The sequence below is a fragment of the Echiichthys vipera genome, assembly GCF_963691815.1.
Source record: "Echiichthys vipera genome assembly, chromosome: 4".
NCBI lineage: Eukaryota > Metazoa > Chordata > Actinopteri > Perciformes > Trachinidae > Echiichthys > Echiichthys vipera.
This window is the reverse complement of record NC_139829.1, coordinates 34,443,697-34,468,369: the sequence shown is the minus strand read 5'-3', so window position 1 is coordinate 34,468,369 and position 24,673 is coordinate 34,443,697. Positions and strand designations below refer to the sequence as shown.

The 24,673-nt window shown below is 43.1% G+C and overlaps 1 protein-coding gene across 1 annotated transcript; it reads left to right on the top strand.

Moving 5' to 3' along the window:
* The first annotated feature begins 122 nt into the window (after window positions 1-122).
* ift81 (intraflagellar transport 81 homolog) lies at window positions 123-22,875 on the top strand. The gene is made up of 18 exons (XM_083913088.1): window positions 123-553; window positions 2,748-2,851; window positions 2,963-3,143; window positions 3,244-3,333; window positions 3,706-3,771; window positions 4,048-4,158; window positions 5,543-5,627; window positions 7,065-7,228; window positions 7,329-7,424; window positions 9,294-9,437; window positions 13,846-13,995; window positions 17,011-17,139; window positions 18,054-18,143; window positions 20,018-20,104; window positions 20,202-20,273; window positions 21,077-21,162; window positions 21,411-21,456; window positions 22,261-22,875. Exons 1-18 carry the CDS (start codon window positions 410-412, stop codon window positions 22,441-22,443), a joined length of 2,028 nt encoding a protein of 675 aa, XP_083769214.1. The 5' UTR covers window positions 123-409; the 3' UTR covers window positions 22,444-22,875.
* Window positions 22,876-24,673: the final 1,798 nt, after the last annotated feature.

Genomic DNA, 24,673 nt, shown 5'->3' with positions numbered 1-24,673 from the left:
ACAAAGCGAAAATGAATCTGCGCACATTTAGCGCAACAAAACTCTCTTAAACACACTATCAAAGCTACTTCCTGTTAGCAACCAATCTGTGACGCCTCCGTGGTTTCCATGGTGACAACAGCCGCTGCTTTTCCGTCCGCTAACTAATTTAGCAAGTTGAAGGATTTACAAGTCTGTTGGAAACTTGTATTTATAATAAATAGTTGTATTTGTAAACAGTTGGTTGACACCGTCACAGGAGAGTCGCGTGCAGTGTTTTTTAAATGTTCCCGGCAGGTTGGACTGTTTTTCAGTCGACGTCAGAGAGCTAACGAGTTAGCTAAGCGTTAGCTAGCTAGCTAATCCAAAAAAAAAGGAGACGACTCGTTTATTTACTGCAAGCGACTCTCTGCAAGAATCAAGAATCGAGATGAGTGAACAGCTGAAGTTCATCGTCGAACAGCTTAACAAGGAGCCATTCAAGAAAAACTTCAACCTCATCACGTTTGACTCCCTCGAGCCGATGCAGCTGCTGCAGATTTTAAACGATGTTCTGGCTGAAATCGACCCAAAGGTGGGGACACTATTAGCTTTAGTTGTCTGTGCAAACAGTGCAGAATGGGTTATGATATCAGCATGTGTGTGGCATTTTTTATATATGTATAATTCAAAGTCTTAATTGTATTTTCATTATTGCAACAGACAAACAAACATCAATCGAAACAGATAGAATGGAGGTTAAAAACAAGTCATAATAGTAAAAATAAATCAAATAAAATGAAAAATCTGTTAATAGATGAACTAAAAATAAGACAGGCAGGTAAGTAAGTGGGCAAGGCGGGCAAGTTAACACATCTGTCGACCAAAACTATTATATTTTTCTTCTATCATATCATTTTCACAATTTAACCTCCCCATCATCTTTGTTTTCCACACACTCAGTGTCAGAATAGTCTGCACAGGTTATTAGGCCAGTTTTTAATATATCTAAAACTGTATTTGTTCAACAGGGGTACTATAAAATATATTATATTATATTATATTATATTCAGTTCTGGCCCCAAGGGAGACAATTATGGTGATCTGGGAAGTTCAGAATTGAATGATTTGCTCATATAATACAAGAAAATTCCCATAATGCATGGATAAATGTGCCACTTTCTGCCCCACACCTCCAACATAGATCATTATTAATTATTCCCATTCTGTTAAGTCCTGATGGTGTAAAGTAATATCTATGATTTATTATTTTATACTGAATACATTGACCTCTGGCTTCTCTTATGTATTCTTCAGTGTTGGAAAGAATCCCTGTACACGACAAGTCTTTCTCCCATATCATCTTGAGATTACTGCAACCATTATTATTTGTCCAAGGACACATCTCATCCCATCTTTAAGCTTTATGATGTGACTTCTGTCCCGACCAACAATTACCACCTCTTTAATACAGTGTCTAATTTGCAAGGACTTCCAAAAGTGGCCTCATCTCATCTCATCTCATCTTCATCCGCTTATCCGGGGTCGGGTCGCGGGGGCAGCAGCTTTAGCAGGGGACCCCAAACATCCCTTTCCCGGGCCACATTAACCAGCTCTAACTGGGGGATCCTGAGGCGTTCCCAGGCCAGTGTGGAGATCTAATCTCTCCACCTGGTCCTGGGTCTTCCCCGAGGCCTCCTCCCAGCTGGACGTGCCTGGAACACCTCCCTAGGGAGGCGCCCAGGGTTCATCCAGACCAGATGATCCTGAACCACCTCAACTGGCTCCTTTCAACACAAAGGAGCAGCGGCTCTACTCCGAGTTCCTCACGGATGCTGAACTTCTCCCCCTCTCTCTAAGGGAGACTCCAGCCCCCCTCCTGAGGAAACACATTTCGGCCGCTTGTACCCGCGACCTTGTTCTTTGGGTCCTGACCCAGCTTTCATGACCACAGGTGAGGGTAGGAACGAAGATTGACCGGTAGATCGAGAGCTTTGCCTTCCGGCTCAGCTCTCTTTTGGTCACAACGGTGCGGTAGAGCGACTGCAGCTCCGCCCCCGCTGCTCCGATTCTCCGGTCAAACTCACGCTCCATCGTCCCCTCACTCGTGAACATGATCCCGAGGTACTTGAACTCCTTCACTTGGGGTCAGGACCCACTCAAAAGTGGCCTCTACCCTCTAAATTCAATGTTTCTGTAAATCTAATATATTAAGAAAAGCTGTCATTTTCAAATAGATCATCTATTATTCTGATGTCTTTTCTTAACCACTGAGCCCAGTAGATAGGCTGTCTCACTTATCTTTTTAGTTATGTAATTATGTTTAAAGAATGTGTTTTATTTCTGTCCTGTTTGTTTGCTTTGATGGTTTTTTATTATCATTATCATTACTATCTCCTTTTTAAATGATGATAATAATACATTCTTTTATGATTGTATAATGTCCTAAATGTTTTGTTTTAATGTTTATGTGTAATTATTTTTATCCTATATGCTACTTTATGTTATACAATGTATCTTTGTTTTCATTTCGTGAAGCACATTGAGTTCACGCTTGTAGTATGAAATGTGCTTTATAAATACATTTGACTTGACTTGACTTGACTTTCTATCTTTATTATCAGATGGATGCATATTTTTGAGTATCCTTCTCCTCCTACCTCCTGCCAAATCATTTTTGAATGTCCTAGAATAGGGTTATTCACCTTATTTTTCTCTTTTTTTTGTGTTTGGCATTCTTGAATTAATATGAACTAAGTAACGTTATTTGATGCTACTCTTGTCTTTAGCAAGCTCTAGATATCCGTGAAGAAATGCCCGAACAAACCATAAAGAGAATGTGTGCTCTGCTGGGGATGATGAAGTACAAACCTCCTGGCAACCTCTCTGATGTGTAAGTAATACCATTCAATGGTCATTAAAATAACCACAGCTCATTCAGTTAATCACTTTTATATGTCTAGCTTCAGGGATATTCATCGCTTGCTCTCCTTCTCTCACGCAGGAGCATCTTTAGACAGGGCTTGGTGACTGGCAACAAGCCTGTGGTGCACCCTATCCTCCACTGGCTGCTGCAGAGGGTCCCTGAACTGAAGAAAAGGGCGTATCTGGCTCGCTTTCTAGTCAAACTGGAGGTGCCTGCTGAGTTTCTGCAGGATGATGTTATCAATGATACCTTTCACCAGGTTGGCGATACATTACACATCCACATTCCTAGTTTTTAAAATCACTAATAACTCATAGTAATAAAGCGAAAGAGGCTGTGCATTAATGTTGTGTTCGCAGTATGAAGAGCTGGTGGAAGGCTTTAAAACGTATCACAAGGAGTGTGAGCTGCTGAGGACTTCAGGCTTCTCCACAGCAGAAATCCGAAGGGTGAAGTGCATTAATGCTTTCCTTCGTATAAAACTGTCACATATTGACTTTAATATGTTTAATCGGTACAATCAAACTTTGTACACATACTGTGTATACTGCATTATACTCGTATTGTACTAATATTACACTATCGTTCTAATATCACTATCATTACGATGATAAAGTGTACAGCAGATTTTTGCACTGCATCACATTTATTATCATTACCATTATAATGCGTACATCTTATGTTACACTACTATTCTCATCATTATCACACTTATCGTAGTGTGTACAGCTTATCTATGCACTAATATTATTCATATTAAAATAAAGAACTGAACCGGATTGAATCCCATTTAATTTGATCCCTCTTTTCTCCCAAAACAGGATATCAGTGCGATGGAGGAAGAGAAAGACCAACTGATCAAGCGTGTGGAGAGGCTGAAGAAGAGGGTAAGGCAGAATGTCTCCTCTAATGCTTGGAAGGTTTTAGGATTCAGGAGGAATGATGAACATGATCCCGGGCGTATATTATCAGCTCCTCTAATAGACCTGACAGGGATGTGACAGGCTGCAAGGCTGTGAAGTAATGCAGTGTTGATTTAATGGGGCTTACTTGTAGACCCTGCCAAAAGGTGAAACATGACTCTGTTAGAGATGCTTGGTTATTTCTGCTCAGTATGCGATAACCTGCAGTCAGGCGTCGTCATTAACTCGTGGATCCACTAGGTGGAGTCGGTGTCCAACCATCAACGGATGCTGGAACAGGCCCGACAGCTGCGGGTGGAGAAGGAGAGGGAGGAGTCCCTGACGCACCAGAAGCAAGAACAGAAGAATCAAGTAAATGCTTTTGACTTTTTAAGGTTTATCAAAACATTTGCTCACTGTGGGATCATTTACTATATCTCAAGTGTTCAATTTATACTCTTACCAATACGCCCAAAGCCTTTTAACTTCTCACACTATGAGATCATTTGGCTCTTTTTTCCTGTTTGATATCAGGGAAACATTCAATTCATTCATTCATTTTTTTGATCGACACAAAAATAATAGGCAACTATTTTGATAGATAATTAATCATGAGAATCAAGAACAAATGTTCAAAAACTGTCAATTTTTTTCTAGTTTCAGCCTCTTAAATGAGAGGATTTGTTTCTTCTCTGTGTTTTATCCAATTATAAAGTGAATATCTTTAGGATTTGGACATTTGGGGACATCACCTCGGTCTTGGCTGCCATGGGCATTTTGTTCACTTTATTAAGACTTTACTACCCCATGTTTGAATGAATGAATGAATGAATTTGTATTTTGAAAATGGACTTTTACATATAAAGCGCCTTTCTAGTCTTCTGACTACTCAAGGTGCTTTCACAGTGTTTGTCACATTCACCCGTTCACACAGACGTTCACACTGATGGCAGTGGACATCTACATGCCATCTAATCTAATCTGACCATTCACACCACATTTACACACCCATGTGCAGCACCAGGACCAATTTGGGGTTCAGTGTCTTGCCCAACGACACTTTGACATGTGGACCTGTGGAGGCGGGGATCGCACCGCCAATCTTTCAAATGGAGGACGACCCACTTTCCACTGAGCCACAGTCTCACCCAAAATGGCATGGTTCCCTTTAATAGACTAATGATAAACCAATTACTCGAAAAAAATAACTGTAAGATGCAAAGTTGCAGCCCTATTTGAGACATTCATCCACAACAGATACGTTTCTAATGATTGCAGAATTAATTTGCAACCTCCTACGATATTAAAACTTGTGTTGTTTATAAATATAAGCGATTATAAGTTGCTTTGTGTGGACAGGCAGCTTTCAAATACTTTTGTGAAAACATCTTAAATAGCGCTGAAACAATCAGGCGATTAATGCCTTAGTTGGTTGTCGGAAAATTAATTGGAAACTGTTTCAATAATAATTCAAATCATAATAACTTTGAATCGTGCCAAAAACGAACTGCTTCCAGCTGCTTAAATGTGATCGTAAATTGAATACCTTTGGGGTAAAACGAGCAATTTGGAGACATTACATAGACCAGAAAATGATTGTAATGAGAAGATTCATAAAGAAAGTAATGAGAAGATTCATCACTAATGAAAATAGTCGTTAGGAGCAGGCCTCATGTTGAACCAACTAATTATGAATGGGTACTTCATGTTAATGTTCCCACATTACCTGTATTAGTAATCATGTGTGTGTGTTCAGCTGTTCCAGGCGGAGCAGAGACTGCAGAGATCGCAGCAGCAGTTGAAGGATTTGCGACAGGCAGCAGCAGACGCCAATCCAGAAAGTGAGTACCAGAGTTCTGCTGTCGCCTCTGCAGGACACAGCTGGGAGGGAAGTTCAAGGACACTGCACAGCGTTAGGAGGTCTCTCAGCTAATAGGCTTTCATCTTTTGAGACCCTCTAATTATACTGATCTTTGAAGCGCTATAATGGAGCTTATCGAAGGTTGAAATTGTCTCCTTTTGTTCTCATCTGGTATTGGGTTCTTCGGGCAGAGGAGGGATTTACGCATTTACAGTTTCTAAAATGACCTGTACAATGCAGACTAGGGTGGAGCTGCACAATTACAGTCACTTATCACAATTACTGCACAGTGTGTACGTGCCCAAAGAAGAACTGTGAAGGCTAATCAGGGTGTTGTTGTTCACTTTAACAAATAGCCTTTCAACAATTAGATTCTGAAAGACACTTTCAATGTCAGTAAATTTAAAACAACATCAAGTTGTTGTGTTTTTTTAGATGCTAAGTGGGTTTGTAAGTTGCCTGACTTTAAGATAGATGAACATACTTTACAGAAGTTCCACATTTCTGGATAATAAATCCCTTTTTGTATTGATTTTATGAAATATTCTACTATTTTGAGATATTGGATTTCCATGAGCTGTAAGCCAAATCAAAACAGAAAAGATTTGAAATCCAAACGTATTCTGGGCAGCCTTAGTTGGTACGTCACTAATCCATAAACCAATCGCTGTCTTATACTTGAAACACTATTTGACGGGGGACCAACTTCAACACAACACCGGCAAAGAAACGTGAATCCTCCAGGTCAGAGCGGACTGTCAGTGCAGAGAGAAAACACACTGCCATCATAGCTGTCAGCCACTGACAGCTACAAGCTAACAAGCTAACAAACCACAGAAACTTATAAAAGATGCTAACTACACTTACCGTTCTGATACGTCTTTTAGTGGCTGATTTTAGTGCACGACATATTCCTCATCTGAGTCTGGGCCTGACTGACGCAGGTTCAGGACGCCGAAAGCATAACTTAGCTTGGGCTCTGTCTTCGTCCATCCACCTGTGGGGCTCCAGGAGTTGCACCTGCCATACTGCGAGTCGGGGATCCGCCCCAAGGGGCTCCGCTGCACCTGTCTACAGCTCTCCGATGTGTTAGGTCATCTTAATAAGCTGTTTGCTTCTCTTTAAACATCAGGTTAAACCTCAAGCTACTGCGAATACGCGCGGGAATACGAGGCCAGATGCAAAATTCCTTAATGAGGGAGAAAGAGTAGATGTGTTTCTGCCTCCTTCTCTGAGTTTTTTTTTACTTTCATGTGGCAAATCCATGTTAAACAAAATATCTATCATAGCAGAGTAGTTTTTAAATGCTTTTAACACGTGAACGGAGTGGGACTTTAAGGAATAGCTGCGGAAAGCCTGATAAGGTTTCAAAAACACTCAGCTCAAAGTGCCTCATTTAAAGCTCCGTCTCTTTCAGGCTTAATGAAGAGGCTTGAGGAGGAGATCAAGATCAACTCCTACATGGTCTCAGAGAAACTCCCCAAAGAGCTGGAGGGTATGAGGCGTACCGTGCAGTACTTGCAGAAAATAGCGTCAGAGCCGGCCATGGGCCAGGCCGATCTCCAGGAGCTGGAGGACAAGGTCTGGACCAAGATGTAGTGTTACATCAGTAAACCTTCATACATAGCAGTATTCTCAAGTGATAGCCTCTGAGTGCTTTTTGCATTTGTCACTTTCGCAGATTAAAGAAGTTGATTCTCAGATAAACCAGCTGATTGAGAAGAGGATGATGAGAAATGACCCCATGGATGACAAACTGACCCTCTACAGACAACAGGTGCTGAGTTACTTTGATGGTTTTTATCCTTTTATCTGTTCTGTCTTGTGTGAACTGGGCGCTGTGGGTGCTGACAGTGGTACTGTGTGATAGAGAGGTTATAGATAAGCACAAAACTCAGAGGAAATATCTTGTCCACCTTAAAAATCAGACTACCTTAATTCAATTCAATTCAATTTTATTTATAGTGCCAAATCATATCAAAAGTTATCTCAGGACACTTTACAGAGTAGGTAAAGACCACACTCAATGACTTATTTATGATAAACATAGACCCAACAATTCCCCCGTAGAGTACGGTGGCGTTGAAAACCTTCACTATAACAGACAGGAACGTCAGACAGACCCAGCTCTGTGGAGGACGCACATCTGTCTGCACCGGAGAGAGGAAGAGAAGGAGAGAGAGAGAGAAAAGACAAAGACAGACAAAAGACAGAGAGACTGACACACTTCCAGAGATGCAAGCAGCCAGCTAGTAACAGTAACTATAACAATAAGTGAGCCGAAGTTGTTGCTAGCTTCAGGGCTAACCCCCTTCGCTTTAATCAGCTGGGAACTTGGCTTGGGCTTAGTGGAGTTGAAGAGAGTTCAAGGTTATCTATTTGTCCTGTGCAATTACAGAAGTATTCATTGTCCAAAAAGGAAAATGTGCAAGTTAAGATAAAGGGCTAAAATATATATATATATACAAATAAAATAAAAAATTAAGTAATGTAATTTGTGTAGACAGTATTGCATATGAAAAAACCTGAATATTCAACCAAATGTAAAAGGCATGTAATAAAGTTATACATGTACATATACAGAGATAAAAGTATACAGGTAAGTGACGGTTGAGAGGTGAAGTGAGGGGCTCGGGTCAGGCTGGAGGATGTGATGGAGCTTATCTGCTTGAGTCCCAGGTCAGCTCATCTGTTTGCTCTGTATGCAAAGTGACATGGGTCCAGGGAGTCTGGGAGGGGGGGTGGGATGAGGGATGAAAGATTTGACTAACCACTCAAAACATGTCAGGATGGTGGAGGTGAGCGCCACTGGGCCGTAGTTCTTCAGTTCAGAGTTCATTCAGAGTTGTAGCATTTACTGACAAATAGCCTAAACCGCACACGCACTTCACTGCTACATTCACAGCTATGACGTTACTGCTCTCTTCATTCTCTCTCTCTCTCTCTCTTGCTCTCTCTCTATTCCGACCATACACTTGCTGAGGTTACACACACAACCACACACTTATAAGTAATTCCTTAAAGGACTTTGATACTTGTGTTACACATTTTAGTTTGAAACACAACTTCGAAATACATTAATTATTACCAAAATATGCTTCGTCCCAGCAGGGGGTCAACTTCGTCCCAGCAGGTAATAAACCAGCAGAATCTACTGTACACAAATGTGTTCAAGTTTGCCATCATACTTGACCATGATTGGCTCCAAACTAGTTCAGATGTCACAAATCCTGCTCATACGTCCATCCATCCATCTGAAACCGCTTATCCCAGTCGGGGTCGTGGGGGGCTGGAGCTGATCCCAGCTGACAGGCGGGGTAAACCCTGGACAGGACGCCAGTCTATCTATCTATCTCATATGTACACATGTTAAAGTAAGTTAGGCACGGAGAAACTTTCCTCCTTTCACAGGTGAATGTGAAAACAGCCTCCTAGTGTCAAACACTTCACAGTGAAGCTCACACCTGCAAGTGAAGTAACTTAGCAAAACATACTTTGAGTGGAAGGGGCCTTCAAAATTTTGTTCTCATGCAAAGCTTTGTTACTGATATTTCTTAATATAACATCCCCATTGCATTCACTCCCCCTCAACAGTGAGAAACTCCTCTGCCATGTTTGTATATGTAAAATAACGTGACTCTCGCAGGCCTCCATCATCATTCGAAGGAAGGAGTCAAAGGCGGAGGAGCTTCAGGAAGCGAGGGAAGAGCTGGCCGCAGCCGAGAGGGATCTGAGGCAGAGGAGCCAGGCACAATCCTCAGATGGGGGAGAGGTCATCCGGGGTGATGAGGTACACTGTGTGCTTCTTACTATCACAAAATAATGCAATCATCTCAGAATGTCTTTAAAGCTGCGCTGATCTCATTAGTAATACGCATTTTCCGCACAATCATCTTCTTGTTCAAACTGCTAACATCACAGACAGGAACTTGAATTTTATGTCAGTGAGCACTAGTAGATTTACAAACCGCAGAAAACACAAGAGGCTATTTCTGTTCCTATCCAAACACAGAGGGGCTCACTGTCTAATGTTACTTATCCCTTTCCTTACTCTCCCCCACATTCCCATGCAGAGCCATAAATAGACCACGACAGAGAATATCCAGAACAAGGAACTGTACTGTACAAACTGTCTGAAAGATTGGTCCTTCCCTAATCTTGAGTGTCATCAGTCTCCTAATTTAAGTCAGCTGGACGCATTAAACAGACTTGGATCATAAAACCTTTTGTCTTTTATAATATCCCATGAAGAGGATGTACTCCCCCCTCTTTCAGAGACATGGCATGGTCCAATGTGAGCGGTCATGTTGAAGAATAGAATTAATAACTAACTATTGACAGGGAGAAAAAAACTTCTCATATTTTATGAGATTTCCACAGAGAAATGCTCACAGCCTGTGTTCAAACCATGCCTTTAAACAAGCCGGGACTTCTGTACAGTTGTGATGTCACAACTATACTACACATAGGTAGAAAGTGCTGCTACAGGGCCGTTACAGTAATTCCCTGGCTGCAATGACAGCGCAGAGGCGCAGAGAGCACAGATGTGGAAGACCAGAAAAAGCTGACAAATTAGAGCAGACCGGTCTCTTTCGAGAGGGGGACACTAAAACATATCCTTCCACACAGAGGGTCATTACAGGTTTATTCAGACAGACAGTTGAATATGTTTTCTTTTTTGGCATTAAAGTATGTAAATATGTTCTTGTAGAAACTCAAAATGTATGAACATGAAAATGAGCATAATATGGGACCTTTTAATATTGTCTCACTTAAGTGAGCAGTCACTCCTTCCTGTGCCCATGCATACATTAAGCTCACGGTTAAAGAGTCGCCTGTAAACAGTTCGGTATAAGCAGAGGGACGCTGGTAGATGAGGGTAGTGCTGTTACCATATGCACCGTGTGAATAAGAATTCTTATAGCTCTGTGTTTGACGCACGCGGATATCCTTGAGGTTGGGGCTGTGATCTCTGCTGAGGCAAAAGATTTACAGCATGTCTGACATAGTAACAGCTTTCTCCCTCCTTTGTCCTGTGGAGCTGCCGTCAATCCCAGTGAATGGTAAATTGTAAATGCACTTGTACTTATAAAGCGCCTTTCTAGTCTTCTGACTACTCAAGGCGCTTTCACAGTGTTTGTCACATTCACCCGTTCATACAGACATTCACACTAATGGCAGTGGACATCTACAGACCATCTAATCTGACCATTCACACCACATTTACACAACCATGCGCAGCACAGGGATCGAACTGTCAATCTCAGGAATGGAGGATGACCCACTCTCCCACAGTCGCCCCAATGGTTTGTTTTGTTCCAATGCTGACCTCTGACTCTTCCTCTGACTCTTCCTGTCTGGAGATAAAGCAAATTTATCTCCAGGAAATCTCTATAACCAACATTTCGGATGCTAAATGTTGCATTTTAGAATCGATAAAGGTGGAAGTGCCATACAAATACTGTGGGAGTATCAAAACATTCAATCCACGGAGAAATGCACACAGCCCGTATTCAGAAACTGTGTCTGTAAATGAGCCGTCAGGACTTCTGTACAGCTGTGGTGTCTGAATTATACTATATATAGGTAGAAAGTGCCTCTACAGTGCCGTTACAGTCATTCCCAGACTGCAATGACAGTACAGAGACGCTGAGAGTGCAGATGTGGAAGACCAGGAAACACTGACCAATCAGAGCAGATTGGGCTTTTTCAGGAGGGGCGTTTAAAGGGACAGGCGCTAAAACAGAGCGTTTCAGACACAGAGTGAATTCAGGTGTATTCAGACAGACTGTATGAGAGAAATAGTATAAAGAGAGAGAGAGAGAAAAGTATAAACCTGAAAATTGGCATGATATGTCCCCTTTGAAACAAGCACACACAACCTTTCTCTGGCCTCTACTGTACACCCTAGTTATGGTTTGGGAAAATTGTTCCGATCTTCTGAGAAATGTTCTGGTTTATTGCAAAACAAACAAATCTGAAGGAGGGTGATTTATTTGCAGCAGAATCAAACTCATGTTGTCACTTATTCTGGCATTTAGAGTACAATCAAAGTGGTAAGAAGTAGCTTGTTAAATGTTCTTTTTAGGAAGGGAAGAGAAAGCAATCATCTGAGCCATGCAGCGGAGGAAGATAAGCATGTTTCCTTTTTTAATAGTTGGAAATACACCTGCTATTCACTGGTATTGCCAGCAATAAGACAGAAGCTCACATGTATTTCATTCACCTTCGATGTTCTCATCTAAATCAATGATAACAATATGTTACAATTTAATTGGAGGCTGACGCCGCTTTCTAAGTCTTACCGAACTGATGAGGGGGAGCTGTTTGTAGGGACAAAGAGGGCCCTTGAGACGACACATGAATGAAGTTAACGGAAAAAGTTTTGTCGAACATGGCTTATCAGACTCCTCCGTAGTTGTGGGCGGTCAGCCACGGTGGAGATGATCACTTTATCAGAGGTATTTTCCATTCTGCCGGTTGTGTGTCATCACATGCCACCCACCAACTGCAGTGTCGCTCTGAGAGGGATGACTACATCTGCTCGTCACCGGTGGGCCGGTAACATGAAACCACTTTATCAACCAGCCTCATCACACCGGTTAAATTTAGTCAAGACACCATCACTGATCTCAGTAACATGCTGGCTTTTGCCTTGAAATATGTCGGTGAAGTGGCTGCATTTTATTTAAACGTGATACCCTGCTACTGTATGCTCTATCTACACATATCTATTGATCTATGTCCCCTTTAACTTGTCTCTATGCAAGCGTAGGCTGGTGTGAAAGGGCTGTATGTATGAGACAAGTGGTTGTGTTGTGACCGTCGGCCAGTTTAACAGCAATTGTTTTGGGGACACACTCGGGAACACTATGCCGTATTATTCTGCTGTGCTAATTCCCCTCTAGCCATGTCTGTCTGCCCTTGATGTCCTAAAATACACAAAGAATAAATGTACACACGCACACACACACACACACACACACACACACACACACACACACACACACACACACACACATACACACCAAGCTTCACAGATCCCCAAAGGACATAAAGCACATTCTATGATTTCTGGGGCTGTTCTCCCGTGCCCATGTTCATTTATAGCTGCTCTTCATTGTGGAGGAGTTTCATTGTGTCCCGGGTGGTGTCTGTGAGGGCGGGGGAGGGACTGAACATCCACTTAAAGCAGTTATTCTGCCAGATGAAGCTGTTTGCTGTGCATAGCTGGCTGTGAATCTGAAAGGATCGTGTGACTGTTTCAGATCATGGCACGGCCCTCAGTCACTGCCGCTCTCTAATCCCTTCTCTCCTGTGGCTCAACCCATTGTCTTCTCCTGTGGTCATTCATAGTATCTCAGCTGTGCTGGACACCCGTTTCAAATATAAACTGTATTTATGCTGCCTTCATTGCATTTCCCAAAGAAGCCTCTACTTGGTTTTTACTGGTAGCAGTTGCACGAACGCTAAATGTTAAATTATTTGCCCTTTTTTCGTTAAAGCTGCTATAATCTGTATTTAACAACTGTATCTGTATTAACAAAGAATCAAATGATCACATTCATGTGAAAGGGATCAGTTTTACTGACAAACCTACTGTTACTTATCACCCAACTTCAGATTCCTTTAAATTTATAGAGCGTTTTAGTATCTTTCAGCTTGTGTTTTTTGTTTAATAGCCTGCAAATGTACTGTTGTGTCACCGCTCTCTTTAGTATAGTGTCCAGAGGCAGCAGGCTGTTTTCACCACAAAAGCTCTAAAAAGCCACCGTACGCTACCTGCCAGCAGCAAATGCCATGCGGACGATGTTAGCAGCTAGCTGGTGAACATAGTAGAGCACAACAGCTGAAAGCCAGATATTTTATCAAGAGTTGGTGGAGACCAAAGCAGAGCCTAAAGAAGAGTGAAGTAGTACGTCAGGTGGCCAACTCCAAATAACTGCTGACGTTGCTCCGTAACTACCTGAACGTGTAAATGAGCAACAGTTTGCAAACCAGCTGGGATGAGATGTGTGTTGGTTTACAACGTTTTCCCCTTATAATCAGTAAATGCAGATTTAAATACCTTTAAATGTCAGTGCAGCAAAGAAACTACACAACTTAATGTGAAAGCATCTTATAGGAGTCACTCGAAATGTTCTTTTTATTTGAAGGTTAGTCTAATGTCCAATTCTGTTTCTTTGTTTATGTCAAAGCTGAAACGCTTGGTGGGGAAATTGCGCACCAAGGGCACAACGTACAAGAAGAACCGTCAGGAGATCGCTGAGATGAAAGCTGAATATGGAGTCCTGCAACGGACAGAGGAGATTCTCAAGCTGAGACATGACACCGTCCAACAGAAACTGGTAACCCTTATACTAACTCCTATTTTTAACTGTCATATTTACAGCAAAACAAGGGAAGGTATGGGACTTGTGGCCTTCGCTTAATAAGAACTCTTCAGGATCCTACAGTACGAGCCACGGGCAAAAGTCTATTGAAATCAAAATACTGTATAGTGAGTAAAGTTTCCTCTTGGATTTAACTTTTTGTTAAATCATTGGCAATTAACATTTTAATTAGGAAAGACTTCCTTTAAGAGAATAAGATCCGTTTAGTAGTGCACAAAAGGTCCATTGCTGTGTAAATTTAACAGCAGTAGAGAGGACATGGGTAAAAAGCAACAGTCTAGACACTGGTGGAGGTGGTGATGAGGGGATCATAGAAGAGATCCTGAAAATCTGGATGGATGTGATGTGAAGCTGGTCTTCCTCTGATGATGGTGATGATGAGGATGATGGATGAACCCCGGGCGCTGGGAATGATGAGAACTGTAGGTGAACGGGGGTGGAGGAGGGTCGCGGCGATTTTCCCTGACATCAACAGAGAGGGGAGAACAGACTGAGAGTTTGAATACGACGATGTGGTTGGCTCACGGAGATCGTGGCAAAACTCACACCACAGATGAAAAGCTTTTTTTTAACAAATAGATATCATCGTGAAACTTCCCCAGTTCATTACTTACCTTAAGAGCGTGATCACACTGTCCTCCCGGACCACGACCCGGACTTTAGGATACTTGTCCCCCCTCCCTCTCCCCCCCACGCCCCAGCCCCGTTTGTACTCACACTACCTGGGCCTAGGCCAATGCTTCTTGCTGTCCATACGCCATCAAGCCGTAACACGTCACACGCATTGATCGCGTGTGCGTGGCTTTGTTTCCAGATCTTTCCGTAGACCTCAGAGTTTTTGTGCGTCTTGTCGACTGTTTTTGAATCTTTTCATCCGACCAAATCTGCAGTAAACACTCCACCTCCGCATCACACCAACGTGAACCTTTCACCGCCATTGTTGTTGTTGTTAAATGTCTGCGCATGGTCCCTCCTTCTATTTACATGTCCGAACAGGTGGACATAACGCTACTGCCGTAGGGCTCGTGCTCGTGCTCGTACACGTGCGCACGCTCGTGCTCGTACACGTGCGCACGCTCGTGCTCGTACATGTGCAAGCGGCTCTGCTAAAGCCCACCTCTTTCAAGCGGGCCGTGGATGGTCCGCTGGCCGCAGTTGAGCGCGGAGCGGGTGCACTCACACTACTTAAAGGTACTAGACTTTAGCTGAAAAAGCGGTTTTGGCCGCGGCCAAAAGGACAGTGTGATCACGCCCTAAGACACATTTAAGTTTCCTGAACTGCATTGTTTAATTATGAAAATTAGACATTATCTTATGAAATTGTGCACATTTGCGTTTCACAATTTTTCTTGTTGACATATATTAATTTATGATCTCTCTTTTTATCATTCCGTATATCAGAAAATACTGTCAACAGCCATTAATTATTCTATCTGCTCCATGTTTTTAGGACTACAATCTTATATCAATCAGGTTTAACACCTTCTTAATATACATAGGAATAAAACCGGAGAGTTTTGTGTATGGAAGTGCATCTGAAGTGTAGTTTGTGGCCCAGTAAGAAAACGCCCTTTTAAGATATTGTTGTGAATAAGGTATAAACAAATGAATTAGTAGATGTCACCATGAAACTTCCCCAGTCGATTACTGACAACAACAAGTTCTCTGATATTTGTTTTTTAAAGATGCAAATAAGGCAGACTCCAACAGACAAGTGTACTAAAACAAACACCTTAATGTGTATTTTGGGTGTTTTGTCCACTAGCAAAATATCCTCAAATCTCCCCTTAACAGAGAGAGTGAATCAGCTGAGGTTGGGACAAAGACAATGAGAAGCTGACAGGCCTTCATGAATCCTACGCTCAGCTTCATTTGAATGCCACGTTGACCTGCCATCATTTGTTATCCAGCTGCATTTGAATACACAAGAGCACTTGTGTGGTGGTCATTAAAGGAAGCATGAGTAGTCATCGCTATATTCAAATACTTCTATTGGATTTTGCATTAAAACGTATAAAATCATACAGGAAGGATAGCACTAGTTATGCAGCATACCCATCAATACAGACGAGACGAACACACCCGGGTTGCAGCGTTACACCGGTACATCATGTTGTTTATATATAGTTTCAAACTTTGAAGCTACCCCAAAGATAGAGATCAGAGGGTTGGGATCAGAGGGTTAGGATCAATACCTATCACTTTAAATGCTCCATTTTTCCGTGTGGGCTACAGAAACCCCCCTGCCCTCTGTGCCACGTAGCATTCATACTGTACCCCATCCACCCCTCTCCCTGCGCTCACGCCACCATTCCAAATGTGCTGTTTTCACTTGATCTCATTCACGCTGTCCGCGTTAACAGCGAAGAGGTAGAAGCTTCCTGGAAATGACTTCACGCCTCTGTGCGGTCCCAGCACCTGACTTGTCGACAGGCTGTCTGACGCAGGCTGAGCTGCTATTTCTGACGCCTGCATCTGCTGCTGCTCCTCCTTTGTCCCTTTCCCCGCACAGGATTTGTTAAAGAAATGAGTGTTTTTTCCTTCTCATCACATGTTTGCTCCTCTCTTTATGCCTGAGCCTCATTTTTCAGCTGGATACTGTAGTTCTTCATCCATTCTAGCAGTTTCATATAAGACAGAGAGGCTGAAATGACTGATGCGATGAGTGGGTAGCTCTGTCTCAACTTAATCATGCTGTCATGGTGTTTCCTTTACTGTAAGATATTAAAAAATTGAGTTCTCAAAGTTGTAGCGTGCGGTATGTTTCAAAAAACGTACTGCTGGTTTATATTGATGGAGACATTTGGGATGACTAAGACAAATACATTTGTGTATGTAGCTGTTTGTTCACACAAACTGTTGATGGAGACATTTGTGATGACTCTCTAAGACGAATACATTTGTGTGTGTAACTGCTCAGTTTGTTCACACGCTTATGAGTCACCGTGTGTCTCTGTTGTGTTTTTCAAGCAAACTATGGAAGCTGAGAAGGGCATCTCTGGCTACAGCGAAACTCAGGAGGAACTGGAGAGGGTGTCGGCCATCAAGAGCGAGCTGGACGAGAAGAAGGGCCGCACACTGGATGACATGTCTGAAATGGTAACTACACCAAGGGGGGATCCACCTTAAAAAAAGAATAATCATATCCCTGTAGGTTATCATATAAGTACTGTATCTTAGAAAATAAGTTTTTCCTGAATCTAAAGAGCCACGTCTGAAATATCTTATGAATATGTGTTAATTGTGCTGACTAAAGCGAAACAAAAATAACAAATTCAGTCATCTTCAGCCCCCCCGCTTGTACCTGTCGGGGTCCCACGGGGGGGCAGGAGCCGATCCCAGCTGACATCACATGTGGTTTATCTAACGTACATTTACATTTTTATTGAACTTATGTGTAATTCTTTTAGGACATATGCATGACGGATATTTAACATTTAAAAACATCTCACAAAGCCGCTGCAGTGCTCCAAACTAACTGATCTCAGGTATACTGTTATCTGTAATGGGAAAAGGTAAATGCTTAACATTATCCCAGCATGGCTCACAGCTTCTGCCTCATTTATTATCACCCTGTCATCCTTTTGTGTGGAGGCCCAGAGGGAAGCAGTTGCAACTGATTAGGCCGTGCTCCAAGCGGTAGTGAGTTTGTTGATCAGTTTGGCAGCTTGACCATTTGGCAAACTGCAGAGCACTCCTAATGATGGAGTCAAACATCCCTGGCTCCCACCTGAACGTAGACCTTTACACTGACACTGCCGTAAAACTGAAATCTATCATGTTGTAATAAAGTTACCAAGCACTTACTGAGTGCTGTCATTTAAGCTTTATTGTGCTTCTCCATACTCTTGTATAGTGCTGATCACATTTTTGAGGTTGCAGCTGGTAATGATGCCGAACTTCTCAGCAGACATTTCAGATTTATATACTATTTCCTCTCTATTTACTTTGTGATTATCGTCATGTTTGTATTCAGTTGTAATGCAGTGTGTGTTATTGTCTTGCTTTTACAGGTGAAGAAGTTAAACTCCATGATAGTGGAGAAGAAGTCCGCTCTAGCTCCCATCATAAAAGAACTGAGGTCGCTGAGGCAGCAGTGTCAGGTGAACATCAGCCGCATTCTCACACCTCACACCGTATCTACGAGTGTTTGTAAAGAACACTTTCCACCCGACCACGTTTAAAAAGGCACGTTCAGCAGCCACGACAGAACCTCTTTCACACACAACTCAGGGATGAAAGTGGATTTTTGAGTCATTTTATGGGAGTCAACAGAGTCTGAGTCAGTCATTTTATATAAACTGGATGTCACTGATTCATACTGCAAAGTGCAAAAATACAAACAGTATACAGCAGGGGTCAGCAACCTTGGGCCAGGTGCCGCCATTGGCTTTCTCATCCGCATCCACAGCAATTGGCCTGGTGCTCAGCCTGTTATCTAGGCTACTTTAAGGGCGTGATCACACTGTCCTCCCGGACCACGACCCGGACTTTAGGGTACTTGTCCCCCCTCCCTCTCCCCCCGCGCCCCAGCCCCGTTTGTACTCACACTACCTGGGCCTCGGCCAATGCTTCCATATGTCATCACGCCGTAACACGTCACACGCATTGATCGCGTGTGTGTGGCTTTGTTTCCAGATCTTTCCACAGACCTCGGAGTTTTTGTGCGTCTTGTCGACTGTTTTTGAATCTTTTCATCGACCAAATCTGCAGTAAACACTCCACCTCCGCATCACACCAACGTGAACCTTTCACCGCCATTGTTGTTGTTGTTAAATGTCCGCGCATGGTCCCTCCTTCTATTTACATGTCCGAACAGGCGGACATAACGCTACTGCCGTAGGGCTCGTGCTCGCACATGTGCAAACGGCTCCGCTAAAGCCCACCTCTTTCAAGCGGGCCGTGGACGGTCCGCTGGCCCCAGTTGAGCGCGGAGCGGGTGCGCTCACACTACTTAAAGGTACTAGACTTTAGCTGAAAAACCGGTTTTGGCCGCGGCCAAAAGGACAGTGTGATCACGCTCTAAGTGGCTTTTTCCTAGTGAAGCTTCATGAAGCATTTTCTTAATTTGTGACACTCTTGGTTTAAAAGAAAAAGGTCAAGGAATGGTAATTCTTTGTGCGTTGTGAAATAAAGAAAATACTTCATATAGCTTCATGAAGCTTTGTTCGGACGTCACTGCTTTTCCCCTTCTACATTCTCGAACACCCGCCCAACTCTGCGTCTGATTGGCTTGTACTCGTTGTCTTCTTCACAGAATGTGGCGCAGGTAGGGGAAAATAAGGCCCCCAGAGGGTGCTTGGTTGTTAATACATGAAACTGTTAAAATGGTGCTTCATATCAAAAAGGTTTCTGACCCCTGAACATAAGATGACGTAGGATTCTATGCCTGTAAAAAATACAGCTCTTACATCTCACAAACCATCACAACTCTCCTCACATAGACAAAGTAAAAACATTTGAATGTTATGTGAGAACAGTATGAACTATTAATGTGTCCTACATTAAAAAACCCAAATGGTGGGATCTTTGCTGTGTGCCTACAAGCCAGTAAGAGTTAGTGTATACTGTATTTGTGTGTTCTCATAGACCGGGGGGCCATTAAGACTAATTTACATAGTCCATAAATAAAATGCACAATGGGAAAGCCCCCCCGCATCGCTGAGCTAAAGCGGAGGATTAGATTTTCCTACACATGTTCCCGGAATCGCTCTTCCATCTTACTGGGTAATGTCTGCAAATGAAGAGCTGCAACAGGAAGACATAAATAGACTTTCTAAGAGCCTGGTGTGAGTGAAACTGCGCCAATGTCAGCTGTGATGTGTTTTGTTGATGTGAAACAGTGCTGAAAGTATGACGAGAGGGTTAAAATGTCTGCACTATATGTATTTCTCTCAATTCTAATACAGCATACAGTAAGTCAAATGGTTTGTCTCTCAGTTCCTGTGTATAACTGTTTTGATTCCTATCTGACCAGGAACTGAGCCAAGAATATGAGGAAAAGAAGGCGCAGTATGAAAGTTGTACTGCTGGTTTGGAGAGCAACAGATCTAAATTGGACCAGGTATAGTATTTATCCTACACTGGATGGAATAAAGCCAACAATTTCAATATATTAGTCTTATCTAGTGTGTTCTTTTGTTCTTGTTTTTCATCCCCAGGAGGTGAAAGCGCTGAGAGAGGAGACCGCGCAAGAGGAAAACCGATACCATTATATCAACTCCATGTCAGAGGCGAGTTTAGTAAATAGATTCTTGTTTAAAGCAGGAACAAAAAACATGTTTGCCTGTTTTTCAGCATGATTACGGTAAAAACTACCCGCCAGATTTACATGAAACCGGCGGAAGAGGTCGAGGAAGGACCCGTTACAGTTTGGAGCGTGTCTGAATCACGGGGCAGATACACACACATTATTATATTTTTAATACGGTTAACATTGCGAGATAGGGCATTTGTGCTGCATTCATGTTGTGTCAGAATAATCTGAAAAATGACTTTAAAAGAATTCACACTGCATTAACATTGTGAGATCATGCCTCGTCTGCACCATCTGAGCGTTTTTATCACTGTTTTTCAAGTCAGACAAGCTAGAGTTGATACTCTAATTAACATTCATTCATTCATTCATCTTCAACCGCTTGTCCCTGTCGGGGTCGCGGGGGGCTGGAGCTGATCCCATCGGGCGTGAGGCGGGGTCCACCCTGGACAGGACGCCAGTCTATCACAGGACACATAGAGACGAACAGAGACAGACAACCATTCACACCTACGGGTGATTTAGAGTCATCAATGAACCGAACACCTGCACGTCTTTGGACTGTGGGAGGAAACCGGAGAACCCGGAGAAAACCCACGCAGACACGGGGACAACATGCAAACTCCACACAGAAGGGCCTGGAACCTTCTTGCTGTGAGGCGACAGTGTTAACCACTACACCACCGTGACTGATTGACGACACCAGGGTGTCGCAGGAGTGAATTAAACGTCTTAGCATTTTGCCTCCAAACTCAACCTCTCCATCTCCGTCCTCCGCAGATCACAGAGATGCAAATACAGCGGGCGGCTGACGAGATGAAGGCCTACGTGTCCCCTGATCCCCAAGAGAGAAAGAAGGCCATCAGGTGAGCGCGCCGAGCCGGGCCAGCCAGCTGCTCGCAAGATTAATACTCTCTTTACCTCAGGAAGCTCTTATTACAACACCGTCTGTTTAGCTGCTGTCATTTATTCTATTGTCATAAACTCATTACCACACCTCGTGATATCAAGATTTACTGATACACCGCACCTTTATTTAACAACAATGGGCGAAATCAACATGTGAAAGTCTAATGGCTTGCATTCGGATGATGTCCTTGTGCTTCTTTTGTAGGGAAGTGTACATGAAGAACATTTCAGAACAGGAGTTACTCGGCAAGGTAAGAAAAGTGTATCCAGCAGGAACTGACCGAGCAATTCAATTCAATTTTCAATTCAATTTTATTCACAGAGCCAAATCATAACAAAAGTTATCTCAGGACACTTTACAGAGTAGGTAAAGACCACACTCTGTGACTTATTTATGATTTACATAGACCCAACAACTCCCCCGTAGAGTACGGTGGCAACGACAACCTTCACTATAACAGACAGGAACGTCAGACAGACCCAGCTCTGTGGAGGACGCACATCTGTCTGCACCGGAGAGAGGAAGAGAAGGAGAGAGAGAGAGAGAAAAGACGGACAGATGGACAGAGAGAGACAAAGACAGACACAAAGACGGACAGATGGACAGAGAGAGACAAAGACAGACACAAAGACAGACAGATGGACAGAGAGAGACAGAGACAGACACAAAGACAGACAGATGGACAGAGAGAGACAAAGACAGAGACAGACACACTTCCAGTGACCATAATAATATCTATAGTAATGTGAATATGGCTTATTAATACAGCAGAACAGTAGAAACAAGCACAGCTAAGGTGATAGATTATAACAGTAGCAGGAAGCATCACGCAGGACCACGGCAGCAGGCACCACCACCATCAGCAGAGACCTGCACACAGGACCAGGGCAGCAGGCACCACCACCATCAGCAGAGACCTGAGAGACGACAAAGCACAAACAACTCCGGGGAGCAGTTGCGTTAGGACGGACGAGTAAACTTACTGGAAGCTTCTAGACGGATTATACACATTTTTTTACTCATGACTTTGTTTTTTTCCTTTGTTGATTTCCAGAAGTTACGTGAGAAGCAGAAGATGGTGAGGGAGAGCCACGGCGCCAACATGGAGCAGATGACGATGTGGTGTGACCTGGAGCAGCTGATGGAGTGCAAGAAGCAGAGTTTCATAAGAGCTCAGAACCAGACGTCTATCGGCCAGGTCATCCAGGAGGGAGGAGAGGACCGGCTGGTGCTGTGAGGTCAACCACAGGTCACCTTCTGTACACTAACCAGACACAGTTCAACTTAATATTCTATACGGCTTTGTACAATCAAGTTCGGATATGTTTGTTTCATTGTTCGCGGGGTTCACATTCCCCTACATCTTGTCTGTTACACACTGCAAGTTGGTCATTTATCTTGTGTAAGCATCACACCACTTAATCGTTGTCATGACACGGTCGAGATCCCTCGAGGAGACTTGTATGTGGAGGTGTTGCAGGACTCGGGTCTTCGTTCTCTTTGGCCCCCCGGACTCTTTTATTTTACCACATCTTTAACAATACGCTTTCAAAGCGTCTGAAGATAACAGCGTACAAAGTGGTGCACTCGGGATGTGGCCGTGGTCGACTATTTTTGGCATCGACAACCACGACCTTTGACTGGGTGTTTCGCCAGTTTGGGAATTCACTGGGACCTCCTTTGCTTTGGACAGAGGAAATAATCACATTATTCTGCTTTTTTTTGGTATTCAATATCTTAACTAAGACTATTTTTCTATAAATGGATCCTCATTTCAAGATAACCCATGATATTTAAGACATACACACAGTTTGATACTTTGCTTATCTGTGTATTTCTATTAAATGTATTTGTATTCATTTCGACTCATGTCTTTTTAAAATGCAACGGTTAAATTGCCTATCCATAAATTTCCAGTTCTGATATATTTATTCACGTAGAGTGAGATAAACATTCATTCATTCATTCATCTTCAACTGCTTGTCCCTGTCGGGGTCGTGGGGGGCTGGAGCCGATCCCAGCTGTCATCGGGCGTGAGGCGGGGTCCACCCTGGACAGGACGCCAGTCTATCACAGGACACATAGAGACGAACAGAGACAGACAACCATTCACACCTACGGGTGATTTAGAGTCATCAATGAACCGAACACCTGCACGTCTTTGGACTGTGGGAGGAAACCGGAGAACCCGGAGAAAACCCACGCAGACACGGGGACAACATGCAAACTCCACACAGAAGGGCCCCAGCCGGGATGCGAACCTGTAACCTTCTTGCTGTGAGGCAACAGTACTACATAATAGACTAATACTAGAATAACAAAATCATAGTTATAGAAATAACATTAAAGATTTGATGAAGATTAAGAGCATTATGATCGCTTTCTTAAAGTGAAATGGTGTTAAATAAGTCATAAATAACAAGACACATGCATTTAACATGCATTTTTAATCATCCATATTACTTTACTGATTGTAAATTAACTTTAAACTACTAGTTTACTAAGTACTGAAGTTTGATGACTTTTTTAGCAAGTACCATGGCACAAACGTCTCTCCACAAATAGACTACGGTTTGAGTGCCTGTTCCCGACAAATGTCTTGGTGCATGTTTCAGAATCCCACCCTCCCTCTGACGGAAACTTAATCTGGTGTTGACAGCCTGTCAGTGGCTCTTGTGCCAAACGGATCAAGTGTGCATTGTAAAAGGCAGCTCGATACCCAATTGGGCAGCGCCGTGTTGTTATTATTACAGCACCTTGTGTTTCTTGGGTCCCTACTAAGACGTGATAACAGACGATGCACGCCAGTCCCTTAACACATCTGATACCAATACCCCCTAAAGATCACGATGGGGGGGCCAGGGTCGACCTGGTGCCCTCACACCTCCTTAGCAAATTGGCTGCCTTTCCGGTTGTTCTGCAGGTGTAGTTGATTCATCGTGCGTAGCGGGGCTTTATTGATTGTGCCTGGCGAAGAAGACTTTATCTTGAGGCGGTGGTTTGTTGCAAAATCTGTTTTTTGTCCTTAGCCACTAAATCCTTTTGTCGGACTCGCATGCCTCAGACTGATCTGTGGCCAATTGTTTAGTTCTCTATTCTGAGCATGAACTCATTCCTGCTAAAGGCAAACACAGGCCCTTAGTCAAGTGCAAATGAGGTAGTAATACAATAAGACATGGGGCCTCTGTAATGGGGTGTCTGTAGTCTGAGGGAATTTGTAGTCTGTGGATCTGTAAGCAGATTCTACCTAACTGTGTGTGTGTCTGTGTGGGCAGTACTATGTGGCAACAGTGCTTCTACAGTATGTGTATAGTAACATTGGATGCGTCTAGTACAACTTGAATGCTGCCCTGAATGAAGAATGCCAATGTAGTTTCCATGGCTTATGAAAGTTCAATCAGTATCTGTGAACATGAGCAGCTCTCTCTCTCTCTCTCTCTCTCTCTCTCTCTCTCTCTCTCTCTCTC

Coding starts and splice junctions, on each gene's coding strand:
- ift81 (XM_083913088.1), top strand. CDS start 410: ATGAGTGAACAGCTGAAGTTCATCGTCGAACAGCTTAACAAGGAGCCA. Junction 554..2,747: donor TGGCTGAAATCGACCCAAAG/GTGGGGACACTA, acceptor TCTTGTCTTTAG/CAAGCTCTAGATATCCGTGA. Junction 9,438..13,845: donor AGGTCATCCGGGGTGATGAG/GTACACTGTGTG, acceptor TTTATGTCAAAG/CTGAAACGCTTGGTGGGGAA.